This window comes from Sapajus apella, unplaced genomic scaffold, assembly GCF_009761245.1.
Source record: "Sapajus apella isolate SASKATOON/1434 unplaced genomic scaffold, GSC_monkey_1.0 scaffold15, whole genome shotgun sequence".
Lineage (NCBI taxonomy): Eukaryota > Metazoa > Chordata > Mammalia > Primates > Cebidae > Sapajus > Sapajus apella.
This window is the reverse complement of record NW_022436955.1, coordinates 13,178,807-13,194,500: the sequence shown is the minus strand read 5'-3', so window position 1 is coordinate 13,194,500 and position 15,694 is coordinate 13,178,807. Positions and strand designations below refer to the sequence as shown.

General features: G+C 41.7%; 1 protein-coding gene and 1 pseudogene across 5 annotated transcripts in view; one reads left to right on the top strand and one right to left on the bottom strand.

Moving 5' to 3' along the window:
• The window catches only part of NFAT5 (nuclear factor of activated T cells 5), a 128,455-nt gene extending 119,122 nt beyond the window's left edge, over nt 1-9,333 (bottom strand). For all 4 annotated transcript variants that reach the window (XM_032284319.1, XM_032284321.1, XM_032284315.1 and 1 more), the window contains exon 1: nt 8,929-9,333. Coding sequence is in view for 2 of the 4 variants with exons in the window: in XM_032284315.1 (XP_032140206.1) it covers nt 8,929-9,001 (73 nt within the window). In the remaining 2 variants the exon portion in view is untranslated. The remainder of the gene's footprint in view (nt 1-8,928) is intronic.
• A 3,366-nt stretch (nt 9,334-12,699) lies between these two features.
• Nucleotides 12,700-13,307, top strand: LOC116555583 (annotated as a pseudogene). The gene has a single exon (XR_004270590.1). The product of XR_004270590.1 is annotated as an interferon-induced transmembrane protein 3 pseudogene (transcript).
• The last annotated feature ends 2,387 nt before the right edge of the window (nt 13,308-15,694 follow it).

Genomic DNA, 15,694 nt, shown 5'->3' with positions numbered 1-15,694 from the left:
TATATATATATATATATAAAAACATAATCAACAACTGAGCTATTAGAAACTTTTCCATTCTTCTCTCATCTTCAAAACTAAACACCATATTTAGTAAAAGACTAATCACAATGTTTCCTGAATGAGAATGATGAACATTCATGTCTGGGAAGCAATAATGATCATCACCTATTTACTACGTAAATATTACAAATAAAAGAGAATGGGCCAGGCACGGTGGCTCATGCCTGTAATACCAGCACTTTGGGAGGTCAAGGCAGGCAGATCGCCTGAGGTCGGGAGTTTGAGACCATCCTGGCCAACATGGTGAAACTCTGTCTCTACTAAAAAAAAAATACAAAAAATTAGCTGTGCATGGTGGTGCGTGACTGTAATCTCAGCTAATTGGGAGGCTCTAGTGGGAGAATCGTTTGAACCCAGGAGGCAGAGGTTACAGTGAGCCAAGATTGTGCCACTGCACTCCAGCCTGGGCGACAGAGTGAGACTCCATCTCAAAAACCAAAAAAAAAAAAAATGAGAAAAATATCTATTTTTCGGGCTGGGCGTGGTGGCTCACACCTGTAATCCAAGCACTTTAGAGGCTAAGGCAGGTGGATCACCTGAGGTCGGAGTTCAAGACCAGCCTGACCAACATGGTGAAACCCCCGTCTTAAAATAAATAAATAAATAAATAATAAAATAAAAGTTTAAAAAAAAAAAGAAAGAAAAATATCTATTTTTCAAAAGCTATTAAGAGCAAATAAAAATAACTGAACTCTCATGTAACACGTTTAGTTCAAATCATCAAATATATATATACTTTATTATAACATCAGGTTTATTTCTATCTGAAAGCTAGATCCATTATCTGTAGTTAACCCATAAAGAAAATTTCTATCTTTTCACTCAAGCACATAATTATCATTAGTCTTATACCCTGTTAGTTTATTTAACCTTGACTTTTATTAACACAAAAGCAAACAGAGGACACAGGATTCTTTTTAGTGTAACATGAAATCCTAGCAACAGCAAGAAAAGACAATAATATAAATTAATAAACAACATTTCTATTGAAAAACTGTTTTTTACCTCTCTGAAGTTAACAAGTCTATATCCTATGCCACTAAACAATCAGGCCTAACTGATCTCTCAGATTAATTTTATCTTTACTTTTCTCTAGTTACCTGTTACTCTTAATATAAAATATAATCTGATGAGTCAACTTTTTCATATAAAAAGTGGCCATTTTTTATATATAATACTAATCACACTAGGAAATATTTTTCTGTACTACCATTTTGAAGTTTTAGGGGACTTCTGGAATAATTCAAGTCAACAGAAAATTAAAATCAGGCCAAGAATCACCTGATTAGAATATGAATTTACATCTTTTTATTTTAATAAGCAATAGAATTCCAGTATTGAGTGAAAATAATGAAAGAAGAGTTTAGGAAGGGACACAAAAACAGATGGTAAGAAATCAGAGAGATGGATCTAAAGACAAGAAGGTGGGATGAACTAGGTATGACTTTTGACATGTTTGAACTTCATTATTTCCATAATACTTCTAATTTACTAGATATGGATCCATAGAGATTATTAGATAAATACTAAACAAGAAAAGAATCCAATAGATTATTTTCATGTTAAATGTTATCAAAAAATCCTTTTCCAAAAAGACATCTTCATACATAACATAGGCATTTATGGTCTAACTGTGATATAACAAGGACCCTAGGAAGAGATATAAATCAGAAATATTCTATAAAGTCAATAAAACATTATTACTATGTTTAGGATTTTCCATTTGTGCACTATAAAGTATAATTCTGTATAGCACCATATCAAACATATTAGCAGTGGTAAAAAAAAAAAAATCATAGTTTATTTTCTCCTCATTGTGGTATTTCACATTTTCTTTTTCTTTTTTTTTTTTTTTTGAGATGGAGTCTTGCTCTGTAGCCAGGTGCCAGGCTGGAGTACAGTGGCTCAATCTCAGCTCACTGCACTCTCCCCTTCCTGGGTTCAAGCAATTCTCCTGCCTCAGCCTCCCTAGTAGCTGGGACTACAGGCAGACGCCACCACGCCCAGGTAATTTTTGTATTTTTTAGTAGAGACGGGCTTTCACCATGTTGGCCAGGATAATCTTGATCTCTTAACCTCATGATCCACCCGCCTCGGCCTCCCAAAGTGCTGGGATTACAGACGTGAGCCACCGTGCCCGGCCCCACATTTTCTTTTAAAAATCTTCCAGTCTTGGCTGGGATTCGTGGCTCATGCCTGTAATCCCAGCACTTTGGGAGGCCGAAACGGGTGGATCACCTGAGGTCGGGAGCTTGAGACCAGCCTGACCAACACGGAGAAACCCCGTCTCTATTAAAAAAAAAAACTCTTCCGGTCTTAAATGTTTAATTTAAACAAAGATTGTGGCCGGGCACACCTGTAATACCAGCACTTTGGGAGGCCAAGGCAGGTAGTTCACAAGGTCAAGAGATCAAGACCATCCTAGCCAACATGGTGAAACCCCATCTCTACTAAAATAAAAAAATTAGCTGGTGTGGTGGTGCATGCCTGTAGTCCCAGCTACTTGGGAAGCTAAGGCAGGAGAATTGCTTGAACCTGAGAGGCAGAGGTTGCAGTGAGCTGAAATCACGCCACTGCACTCCAGCCTGGCAACAGAGCTAGACTCTGTCTCAAAAAGAGATTGTATCAGATCAGCATTCAGCTCTTATTTAACCAGTTCTTTCATTTGATACATATGATCTCTTAACTCATGCTTTCAAAATCATTAACATTTTTAAATTGTTTATATTTACCTATCTTTCCAATTTGTTTATAGTCTTATTTTTCCTGTTTTATCTATGATTTTTCTACCATCTTATATCTCTATATTTCTAGAATGATGATACTTTCATTTAGTGTCATTTCTATGTCAAATTTTCATTTGCCAAAATGAATAGTTTTCATTATAGAATGTATAAGAAATGGTGTCTTTTCTTTGCAGCTGAATTTTTTTCCCAGGCACTAGAAAGAGGAACTCTTAGCCTTCAAATTTGAACGTACTAATGGCAAACCATTTTATTTAAAAAAAAAAAAATATATATATATATATATATACACACATATACAAGAATAGAATTGTAAAGTAAAAACGTGGTGTATACTTTTGTCTAGGATTTTTTTTAATACAAGTTACTTTGAATATAATTGTAACAATATAATTTTTATTTATTTTATTAAGAGTATCACATATTAATTGTGGGGTTACCAGAAACATCATTTAATGGCCATGTATTATAACATTAATTAGACAGGACCCTTTTCCCATTGTCAGGCAATCATCACATTAAATTTAAAAAGTGACTGCCAGAAAGACTAGCACTGTTTTGATAGGAAGGTTAAATTTCAACTCCGTTGAATAGTAGACATTTTGAATTTACTTGCAAAGTTTAATAATACCCAAGTGTAGGTTTTCCAACCTTGTTTCCAAAAAAGAAAAAAAAATTAATTTGGAAAATATACATTCTATTTAAAAAATTAACAAATTACATCACACCAATTACTTAAATTCCCCTCACTCTGGGCCAAGTTTTTAATTACTATTAATAGATGCAAATCTAGACTATTGATGTAAAACATCCATACATAAATATTACTAGACAATACTTGATATTATATACCATTGTGAGTTAGTACAGCACAGTAGTTAAGAGCCTAGGATAAAGTGAGACTACTTGGTTCTACAATTTACTGGCTCGTCACTCTGGGTGAGTTATTGGACCTCCCTATGCCTTCATTTGCTCATCTCTAAAGTGGGATAATCATCATCATCTCAAAGCGTAGTTAGGAGAATTCACTGAGTTCTTGTTTGTTTGTTTCACTCTGTCTTGTTTGTCTCACTCTGTCACCCAGTCTGGAGTGCAGTGGCATGATCTTGGCTCACCACAACCTCTGCCTCCCAGGTTCAAGGGATTCTTCTGCTTCAGCCTCTTGAGTAGCTGGGATTACAGGCGTATTTCTTTTTGTTTGTTTTTAGTAGAGATGGGGTTTTACCATGTTTGCCAGACTGGTCTCAAACTCCTGACCTCAAGTGATCTGCCCCGCTTGGAGTTCTTATTTGTAAAGTTCTTGGTACATAGTAAGCAATCTATAAATATTATTTAGTTGTTTAAAATTGTTTAACTTTAGCTAATATTTATTGAGTGCTTACTACGTGCTAAATTAAATGCTTTACATGAATTTGCCTCAAATCATCTTCACAACTACCTAGGATAAGACACTATTATTGCACCCATTTAAAGATGAGAAAATTGAACCAAAAAAGATTATTAGGCTAAGGCCATACAAGTAAATGTCAAGAGCAACAATTTGAACTCAAATCTAGCAGCATGACCTACAAGTTTAACAAAGGTTATAGGATACACTATACACTAGAAGCAGTAGCCTCCTTCAGTACTCTATTTTAAAAAGAGGACAGGAGAGGGCCGGGCGTGGTATCTCACACCTGTAATCCCAGCAATTTGGGAGGCCCAGGCGAGCGGATCATGAGGTCAAGAGACCATCCAGGCCAACATGGTGAAACCCTGTCTCTACTAAAAACACAGAAAAATATTAACTGGGCGTGGTGGCGTGCACCTGTAGTTCCAGCTACTTGGGAGGATAAGGCAGGAGAATTGCTTAAACCCAGGAGGCGGAGGTCACAGTGAGCCGAGATCACGCCACTGCACTCCAGCCCAGTGCCTGGCGACAGAGTAAGATTCTGTCTCAAAAAAAAAAAAAAGAGGACAGGAGAGTCACAAGAGACTTTGCTGAAATAAACTAGAATATTCCAAGAAATAGTTTACAAACTATAAAATAGAGTAATTAAAAATTAATGTAAGAAATAAGTCACTATAATACAGAAATACTTATGTATGAGGTGATATGATATTTGATATTTGTTTTAAAATAATCCAGCTTCGGAGAGAAGGGATAAAAGAAACAAGATTAGATTGACAATGTCTAAACTGTGGTGATGGGTATATGGGGGTTCATTATTTTTCTCTCTCTACTTTTATATAGTCTTTAAAATGTCAATAATAAAAAAGAAATAGCAACAAGGTGGCGCAGATTAGACACTTCATTATAGACGCAAACAACTTTTTTAAGACACCCTGTCTCAAAAATTTTTGAGACATGACATAATTGATACTCATACATTTTTATTATTTCTAAAAGGGTAGCCATACTTTAAATAATTGAGAATCTTCTTAACTAAAATGAAAAATTAACAAAAGTATTTAGGCATAAACATGTAAATATATATACTAAATGGCTGTCTGTATTTCCATCAACTCACTAAAAATATTTGCTTAAATAATTAACGCTTTTTTTTTTCAAGTCTTTCTCCTCCCTGATCATCTCTATGATTATGACAATCTATGGTCTGTTGCCCAGGAAATGGGATGGGTTTGTACAGACAAATATGTCTCTACAACATGGTCACAAATTGAATATGACTAAAAACCAGAAATCTGCTTCACTAAGAAACACTGCTAAAAATTTCTCACTTCAAATTGTAGTTTTAAAAATATTTGATTTTCATACTAATACATATCTATGGGCTTTTGATATGTACAAATATAACCAATTATTAATTTGAGAACATTTTATATGCTCTAAATTATACTGTTAAAACAATTTAGTTGATATTAAAGGAAAAAAGCATTTATTAAGCTAGACATTATACTAGGCACTTTAATACACATTGGCTCACTAAACTTAAGAGACAAATACATTTTAACAGGAAGAATATTAAAGTTTAGAGACGTAAAACCATTTGCCCAAAGTCACGGAACTAATAAGTAGCTAAGTTGATATTCAAATTTAAGCTCAACTACAAAAACCCACATTCCACCCACTATCCTAGACTACCTCCCAGGGCGGCAAAAATCTTCTCAAGTCAAACTTAATATTTAGGGCCTTTTTAAAGTAGACGGTAAAATGTTTGTTACTGGTTACACGCATATTTCACTGTGGCAGCTTGGCTTTGGATAAAGAACACTAACCAAAACACAGAAAGTATTATTTCTTTTACTGTGGGACTTTTTTTTTTTTTTTTTTTTTGGTTTCTTAATTTCAGCCTCAGTTTCTCTCTCTACAATTGGAAAATTAATATCTTTGCTGTCCAATTTGAGAATTACAAAGATTTAAAGATGACATATTGTGAAATCACTTCAAAATCTACAAAAATAACACAGAATATTTTATGTCTTAAAATGTTAAAACACACACACACACAAAAGCCAAAAGTTTTCTAAGTAAGTGTAAGCTGTTTAATCTACAGATTCTATCAACATTTCCAGAACTTTCTAAAACTCTTTCTTCTAAGCATAGCTCAACCATCATCGCTATTACTTGGCTTTCCTTACCCTTAAGTATAATGCAATAGTAATGGCATCAATGCTTTTGCAATAAATAATTAACATATCATTTTGAAATGCTCACCATATAAATGTTCTAAATTCTGAATTTTAAAACTAATTATGTCACCCTTTTATATTCATGTTAATCTTTGGGTCTTTTCACATTCTATTTTGTATATAAAAAGCTAAAATGAAGATTTGGAATTCTAAAGTAGAACACCTAACACACAATTTAAAATGATTTTTTTTCAATGATTCTCAAAGCAGATACATCAGCCACCAAGCACATCACACAGAGCAACAAAATTTACTGAAACATTCAGCTGCTCTAAAAGAAGGATCAGACTGTTGCAGGAGAAAACTATATTGTGTGAGTTTGCAAAGTTTCATACTTTCCCATTTAAACTTCATTTCAGAGAAAGCCTTTGCATACTAACACAATATGCTTTAAAATGATACTCTGCTGACCTTCCAATAGTCCAGCTCTATTAAAATTCTGTGTTGGGTGTAACTTCAGAGAATCTGAAAAACACAAAAAGCATTAGGTACTTTTTACGCTGAATGAGGAAAAAATGCCAAGGATAGCATACATCTCTCATATAACTGCAATGTGTATATATATATTTTTTTTGAGATGGAGTTTTGCTCTTGTTGCCCCGGCTGGAGTGCAGTGGGGCGATCTCGGCTCATCGCAACCTCCGCCTTCCGGTTTCAAGCAACTCTCCTGCCTCAGTCTCCTGAGTAGCTAGGATTACAGGCATGCGACACCACACCCAGCTAATTTCGTATTTTTAGTAGAGACTGGGTTTCTCCATGTTGTCAGGCTGGTCTCGAACTCCCGACCTCAGGTGATCCACCCACCTCGGCCTCCCAAAGTGCTGGGATTACAGGCGTAAGCCACCATGCCTGGCCAACTGCAATGTATTTTTAAGAGCTAAAGCCCGTATTTGTGAATACATTCCCCGCAGAAGAGGCTGAATTGCCTCTACTCTGGTCTAAGCTAAACCTAGATTTTCATAAAGTATATGTTTCATGGAAAATTATCTGGTGACTACTGCCCAAATGGTGTTAATGTCTTGACTATTTTTAGCACTCAATTCTAACACATTAGCCCTGCTCTAAGAATCATTTCTTGATATGTCTCTTTCTTTTAACATTCAAAACTACAATATTTCTAAACTACAAGTAATGCTGCCCGAAAAACATCCTACAGTATAGTGGCAGCCAATTAAAGTCATTGGAGCAACAGACAGTGGCTACAGTTACTAAGTAGGACTCTGTGTACAAAATCAATGGTCAGTCCGTAAAGTCCAGTACCTTTCAGAGTAAACCATCGCACTCTGATTCACTTAAACAATTTAGAGACGCTACTATGAAGGTGAAGTCCCCTTTTTTTGGGGGGGTGGAAAAAGCAAACAGGTACATCAAACCAAAAGCAGAATTTCTCAGGAAGGGGGTTCACAATGGCACATTTTTTTTTTCGTACGGTGAAATGAATACTTAACCAACCAGTTAAGTTTTTTGACCCCTCCCGGTGGTTTAAAAGCGGTAAAGAGCGCAGTGGGAGTATTTTGGTTTTGATGCCCCTTGCACAGGAAACCTGTTCTGACACATTCTTGTGGTGTCCAGTATAGGAATTTCACCTGAGTAGAGCTCAGCTCCAGTGCTATTATTTCAGATGGTGGGAATCCCCTGCGGACTTTAGCCAAAAGAATTCTTAAATGAAAAAATCTCTGTCCTGAGCCCCCTCCCTGCAACCAGCCCTTGAACGGAAAAGCAGAGAAAATTCTCAAAGGACAGCGTCTGTGCCTGAGCTGGTCCTCATGGGAGAGGAGAGGAATAAAACCAATCCAGAGAAGGCACCCCCATCTTTGTAAAAGAGAAGGGAGAAGTAATTAGAATGCCACGGAGGTGGGAAGAGAAAAAAAAAGAAAATTCGGGCCCTTTCCAGCAAGAAGATGACGAGGAAAGGAAGAACGCCTGGTAGAGGGGGGCTGTCCCAACATGGGGAGGGAGTGGATTAGGCCTCAGGGAGAGGGGGTGGAACGACGGCGCACAAACAAGCTGGAAGGGGAGGAAAATGGTGACCCTGCACCCAGAACCGGCTCCAGGCCACGACGCCCGCTTAGGGGCAACTTTGCTGGGGAGGAGGGTCCGGGTAAGACAAGACGCGGCTCCTCGATCGCGACGGTCCCAGCGCGGGGCCCAGTCTGGGACCATCCCCGAGCCCGGGAGGCCGATGCCAGCGGCTCGCGGAGCGTGGCGGGGCCAGACGGGCAGAAAACTGCTAGGAGCGACCGGTGCCGCAGAGCCCTGGGGGCCGACGGAATCCGGGCCCGGAGCTACCCGCGGCTCCGCGGGGGAGGGGCCGCTACTGCTCTGCACGCCCCCTCCACCGTCACCCAGAACCCTTCGGCCTCTGCCCACTCTGGCTAGAGAAACCATCAGGGTCGCGGCTCAGCCGTCCCCAGCCGCGACGGGGACCCTCCGTCTCCCCCGGCCCGGTCTCCCCGCCCCCACGCCCCACCCCCCCAGCCTGACTCACCTCGCGAGTACAGGGACTTGGGCGATTCCAGGTCTAGGTCCGCGCTGAGCAATGAGATGAAGTCCGAGGGCATCGCAGCTCGACCCAGCCCGGCCCGAGGGCAGCGGGAGGGGGGGAGCGGCGGTGGCGGCGGCACCTCCTCTCCGGGACCGCGGGCCCCGAACCGGGGGCGGCGAGGCGAGGGCGGCTGCCACTGCCTCCTCCTCGAGGGTAGTGACTTCCACCGGGCCAAGGACCGAGGAAAAGGAGGCGAGGTGGAGGGGGAACTCAACGGGGACTGATACTCCGCGGCCAGGAGAGGGGTTCAGGGTGGGGAAGGGGAAGGGGGAGAGCCAAAGGGTCCGTTCCGTGCTTCTCCTCAGCGAAAACTGACGGTCGCCGCCACCGCCGCCGCCGCTGACAGGAATCTGAGCCCCGCCCCCCCGCGGAACACTGCGCAGGCGCGGATGGGGGGGGGCGCCCGGGAGCGCGGAAGAGCCGCGGCGGCCCCGGAGGGCGGGGAGGCGCGCCAGGGAACAGCAGCAACAAGCGCCTCGCTTCCTGCCGCCGCGGCCCGAACTGCTGTTCCCGACCCGGGAAAGGGCCCCGCCGCCAGGGAGGGAGGGAGGCTGGGAGGTGGCCGCGCGCTGGGGCCCCGGGGAGGGAAAAGGTATTTGCACCGGTCTGGTGGCGGCGCGCCGGCCCCGCGCGGAGCTGAGCGCAGCAGACAGAGCAGAGGAAAGCGAGGTGTCTGCCCGAGCCGGGGACGGACCCCAGAGACGGGCAGCGGGCGGCGGCCCGGCCTGCCTGGCCGTGGGTCTCGCAGGGGACCGAAGTGTCATCGCTTGGACAGCCACCAACCCTTTGAAGTTTCCATAGCAGTGTCTACAAAGGGACCGTCGAACCCATTTCTTAATTAGGAAATGGCAAACCGTATAGCAAAAACGTCAAGTTATTGATTGTTTTTAATTAAAGTACTTTCTCTCCCAACACGCCTCCCACCTTTGGAGGCTGAAATTATTTAAAAAAACAACAACAACAATAAACGATCTTTCTGATTGTGCTGGGGCATCCGGGTTATTCCGAGTGAGACACAGAAGACAATTAAAAAATTGGATCATGTGAATCCACCTGGCTGTTCTAGAGGAAAAAGAAAAAAAAAAAAGCAAACCTAAACGCTACTCTTCCAGTTTTCTTTCTTTCAACTTTCGGACTAGGCAAGGATGGAGGAAGAACGCAATTTAGTTTTTGCTCTTGCTTTTCTGTTCGTGGAGCAAAAGTTTCCGTTGCAAACACTTAAAATCCTCACACCGCAGACCGTTTCCTGATTCTAATAGACTTCTGAGAAAATTTTATTCAAGTTATTGAAATATCAGCTGGAGTGCAGGGTCTGCATCTTGGGAAGTAATTTAAATCTTGTGTGGAATATTGATGTCAGTAGTGGTTTTTAAGCTATTTGAATTTTTTTTTTAATTTTATATACAAGGATAGTTACAAATCATGAAAATCAGTCTAGCTGTGTGTGTATGTGTGTGTGTGTGTGTTTATAGATAGATATATAGATTGATAGATATAAATTATAGAGGCTTTTTCCTGTGAAATTGAGCAGTTCCTCAGGACTTGGAGTGCTAGGGTTGGGGTAAGAAGCTCTCAGCAAAGGAGGCCCCCAGTGCAGACGTCGCTGAGGCAGGGCCCTTTACAAAGTTTTACTTGCAGACCTACAGTTTAAACGTGTGTCATCAGAGCTCACCTATCTTTCCATCTCAACATTTGATTCAGGTTGCCCAATTGTCTTCACTGAATTCTGTGTAGTAATCAACCCTGTGAATATTAGTCTCTCATCAGAGGTTCAGAAAGCTTTTCAGAGCCACCCCAAAGGAGAACAGAAAAACTACCTTCACATTTCCATCTCCACTGCATGCTGTTGTGACAAGTCCCAAGGGAAGTCCCTTCATGATTGATAAGAGCCCCACTTATTAGAGAGAGGAAGATTCAAACCTCACATTGCCCAACAGGCCAAGGCCTACTGAAATCCTATAGCTTTTGAATTGGAGTAAACACACCTCTTGGAGACCTTCCCCATCTGTTAGTCAATACATAGGGTAGTGGAGAGGAAATGCAATTCACCACCCAATACTAAGAAAGTTGAGTGAATCACTCTCAGCAGATCCCTTTTCCCCAGACCTATGTAATCACTTCACAAACTTAGGGTACAGGAAATCCCCGGTACTGCTCTGACCCTAATTAACTACTCGAGAACTGGCAAGGCCTCTTCCTTTTTATCTCAATACTTCTCTGCCCTTCTGTGACCTTTTTTTCCCCCATTGAGGCTTCATTGTGTATGTTAATCAGATTTCCCCTGATTAGGTAAGAGCAAAGCGAAAAGGGGCCCACCAAAGTGTGGCTTGACCTCAACTGTGAATTCCGAGAAGGATTCTGTGGCCTCAGGCCTCACCTCATTAGGTCCTGCATTAAACACGGATTATATCTAAATAGTTATTTCAAAAATCAGTGCCCACTCCCACTGCTTGTACCTGTCTTTACAGCGATAGGTTCTTTTTTTTTTTTTCTTGAGACAGAGTTTCACTCTTGTTGCCCAGGCTGGAGTGCAATGGCACAATCTTGGCTCACTGCAACCTCCACTTCCCAAGTTCAAGTGATTCTCCTGCTTCCTGCTTCAGCCTCCTTGGTAGCTGGGATTACAGGTACCCGCCACTACCCCCGGCTAATTTTTTTGTATTTTTAGTAGAGATGGGGTTTCACAATGTTGGTCAGGCTGGTCTCAAACTCCTGACCTGAGGTAATCCACCTGCCTCGGCCTCCCAAAGTTCTGGGATTACAGGCATGAGCCACCGCATCTGACCTATATTCTTTTTTTTCTTTTCTTTCTTCTTTTTTTTTTTTCTTCTGAGACAGGGTCTTGTTCTGTTGCCCAAGCTGGAGTGTAGTGGCAGGGTCATAGCTCAGTGCAGCTGCAGACTGAAACTCCCAGGTTCAAAGTAATCCTTCCACCTCAGCTTTCCAAATATCTGGGACTACAGGCATGTGCCATCACACTTGGCTAATTCATTCTGTTATTATTATTGATTGATTGATTGATTTTGTAGCTACATGGTCTTGCTGTATTACCCAGGCTGGTCTTGAACCCCTTTTTTGCAGAGACATGGTTTTGGTATATTGCCTAGGCTGGTCTTGGACTCCTGGCTTCAAACGATCCTCTTGCCTCGGCCTCCCAAAATGCTGAAATTAGAGGCATGAGCCATTGAGCCTGGCCCAAGACACATTATTTGAAAAACTGCTTAGGTGGCTAGTTTTCTTGGCCATACTTTGCAACAGCATAGAGACCTAGATTTTCATTTTGTCTTTCAAATTTCAGTGACTGAAAACACAAATAAATTCGTTAGTAAACAGTGTTTGCTCTGCTGTCATCACAAAATAAAATGCGACCTGCATGATATTCAAGATTATCAAAAATAACTATCTGATCACTGTGTCATTAGTAAATTATATGCCATTCTTAGTTCCAATCATATTTCCCTCTGTGGTCATTTAAGTCTCAGTTGCATCCCCTTTTCTTTGATATTTGAAATAGTCTAATGATATGTTTTTTAAACTACCCCTTCATCTATATACCTTTATAAAACTTCCTCTGGGCCGGGCGTGGTGGCTCACGCCTGTAATCCAAGCACTTTGGAGGCCAAGGCAGGCGGATCACCTGAGGTTGGGAGTTCAAGACCAGCCCGACCAACATGGCGAAACCCCGTCTTTTAAAAAAAAAAAACTTGAGGGCCCACCGAGAAGCATCCCAGCAACCCCAGCACGGCCGTTCTTCCCCGGACACCATGAACCACACTGTCCAAACCTTCTTCACTCCCGCCAGCATCTACCATCCCCCGAACTATGAGATGCTGAAGGAGGAACATGAGGTGGCTGCTCTGGGGGCTCCCCACAACGCTGCGCCCCTGACATCCACCGTGATCCACATCCAAAGCGAGACCTCCGTGCCTGACCACGTCGTCTGGTCCCTGTTCAACACCCTCTTCATGAACTCCTGCTGCCTGGGCTTCATAGCGTTTGCCTACTCTGTGAAGTCTAGGGACAGGAAGATGGTTGGCGACCTGACCGGGGCCCAGGCCTATGCCTCCACCGCCAAGTGCCTGAACATCTGGGCCCTGATTTTGGGCATCATCATGACCATTCTGCTGATCATCATCCCAATACTGATTCTGCAAGTCTATCAGTAGATCCAGAGGAATCACCCGGGCCAGGGGCTCCGCCCCTGACCTGTCTCCCATGTACTCCAGCTTCCATTCCTCGCCCTGCCCCCAGCCCATCCTGTATCAGCCCTTTACCCTCACACACTTTTCTACAGTCGAGTTCAATAAAGTGCACGTGCTCCTAAAAAAAAAAAAAAAAAAAAAAAAACTTCCTCTGACTGGGCATGGTGACTATAACCCCAGCACTTTGGGAGGCCGAAACAGGCAGATCACTTGAGGTCAGGAGTTCGAGACCAGCCTGGCCAACATGTTAAAACCCTGTCTCTACTAAAAGTACAAAAAAAAAAAAAAAAAAAAAAAAGGCTGGTGCAGTGGTGTTTACAACTAATTGATCACAACCAGTTACAGATTTCTTTGTTCCTTCTCCACTCCCACTGCTTCACTTAACTAGCCTTTAAAAAATAAAAAAATAAAAATAAAAATAAAAAATTAGCCAGGCATGGTGGTTCACACCTATAGTCCCAGCTACTTGGGAGGCTGAGGCAGGAGAATTGCTTGAACCTGGGAGGCGGAGGTTGCAGTGAGCCAACATCACACCACTGCACTCTAGCCCGGGCAACAAGAGTGAGATGCCATCTCAAAATAAGTAAGTAAATAAAACTTCTGTTCACAACAAAAAGTAAAACTTTAAGCATGCAAAATTTAGAAATGTCCTCTTATTGAAAATTATAATGGGACCACAAGCAAAACACAGAGCAGATTTAGGAGTTTGTAGAATTCCTTTCTATTACATCCCAATCATATATCACCTTCCCCAGTCACTTGATTAAAATTTCACAAGAACCCAGATTCAACTACAAGACTGTAGATTATGCAATAGAATGGCACTTTTTATATTGGTGGTATGTACTTTAACCCCTCCTGGACTTGTTTAAGCACTCTGTGAATTGTGTAGCTGGAATGACTATAAATGAAAGAGGTTCAAATATCAGCCACTGAAAAGGAATTAAATAAACTCATACAGAACAGAGGAATGTGCTGTCACAAGATCTACAAATCTTTGTCATTGTAATACAATTAAAGCTGTTAAAATAATTTTAGTCACACATATATTATAAGGAACCTACTAAACAAACACAAAATCTGAAAGGAAAATTTCCAGAACAATTCAAGACAAAACAAAAAAAAAGTTTGGACCACAATTATCTTTGCTCCACCATGGGAGCACTCCTTAATAATAATGGAGAATTAATAGTGGTGGGAAATAGTAGTGACTGCATTCGTGCTGGAATTGTAATCAAATTCTGAATATGTTTAGGTGTCAATTTCTACCCATATAACATGTTCTAGGAAATATTTATTTTTTCTTTTAACATTTAATTTAATTAATTAATTTTTTTTTGAAATGCTCTTGTCTCCCAGGCCAGAGTGCAATGTCATGATCTTGGCTCACTGCAACCTCTGCCTCCCAGATTCAAGAGATTCTCCTGCTTCAACCTCCCGAGTAACTGGGATTATAGGCACCTGCCACCACGCCCAGCTAATTTTTTTGTGCTTTTTAGTAGAGACAGAGTTTTACCATGTTGGTCAGTCTAGTCTCAAACTCCTGACCTCAGGTGATCCACCTGCCTCGGCCTCCCAAAGTGCTGGGATTACAGGCGTGAGCCACCCCACCCGGCCCTTCCTTTTTTTTCTTTAAAACAGGGTCTCACTCTGTTGCCCAGGCTGGAGTGCTGTGGAGTGAACACGGCTCACTACAGCCTTAACCTCCTGGGCTCAAGCAATCCTCCCACCTCAGCCTCCTGAGTAGCTGCAACCACAGGTGTGTGCCACCATGCCTGCCTAATTTTTTTTCTTTGTAGAGACAGGTTCTCACTGTGTTGCTCAGGCTGGTCTCAAACGCCTAGGCTCAAGCAGTTTTCCCTCCTTGGTCTCCCAAAATGTTGTGACTAGAAGTGTGAGCCATGATGCCTAGTCTAGCAAATATTTGTGAAGGCAAAATTAGTTTATATACTATTTAGCATCAGGTTTAGAACATTCTCACTCCTGGCATCTTCTAAATAGCCAAAAATCTTAGAATCAGGCATCCAGTTCACTTTGTTCACTTTGATGGCATACTTCTTTAGTTTATGAGTTGGTCTCAGTCAGAGTTTGCATCTAAAGTCTTATAGAGACCAATTAAGTCTCTCAAGATCTAGAATAATTGCAAGTCCTGATATACAGTACAATCATTTTGAATCTGGAAGACACAGTGAGCAGGGAGAAAGGAGGTATATATCAGAGCAATTTTTTTTAACTAGTGACAGGGTTTCGCCATGTTGGTGGCCAGGCTGGTCTGAAACTCCTGACATCAAGTTATCCACCCTCCTTGACCTCCCAAAGTGCTGGGATTACAGGTGTCAGCCACTGCACCCAGCCAATGCCAGAGCAATTTGAAGGATAGGTTAGGGAAGAGAAATTTTAATGGAAAAATAGAAATACTTGATCCCATTTAATCCAAGAAAGAAAAGAAGATAATGTCTCCAGATCATCACAGCACTAGGCAGTTATACATGAAAACTGCAAGCAAG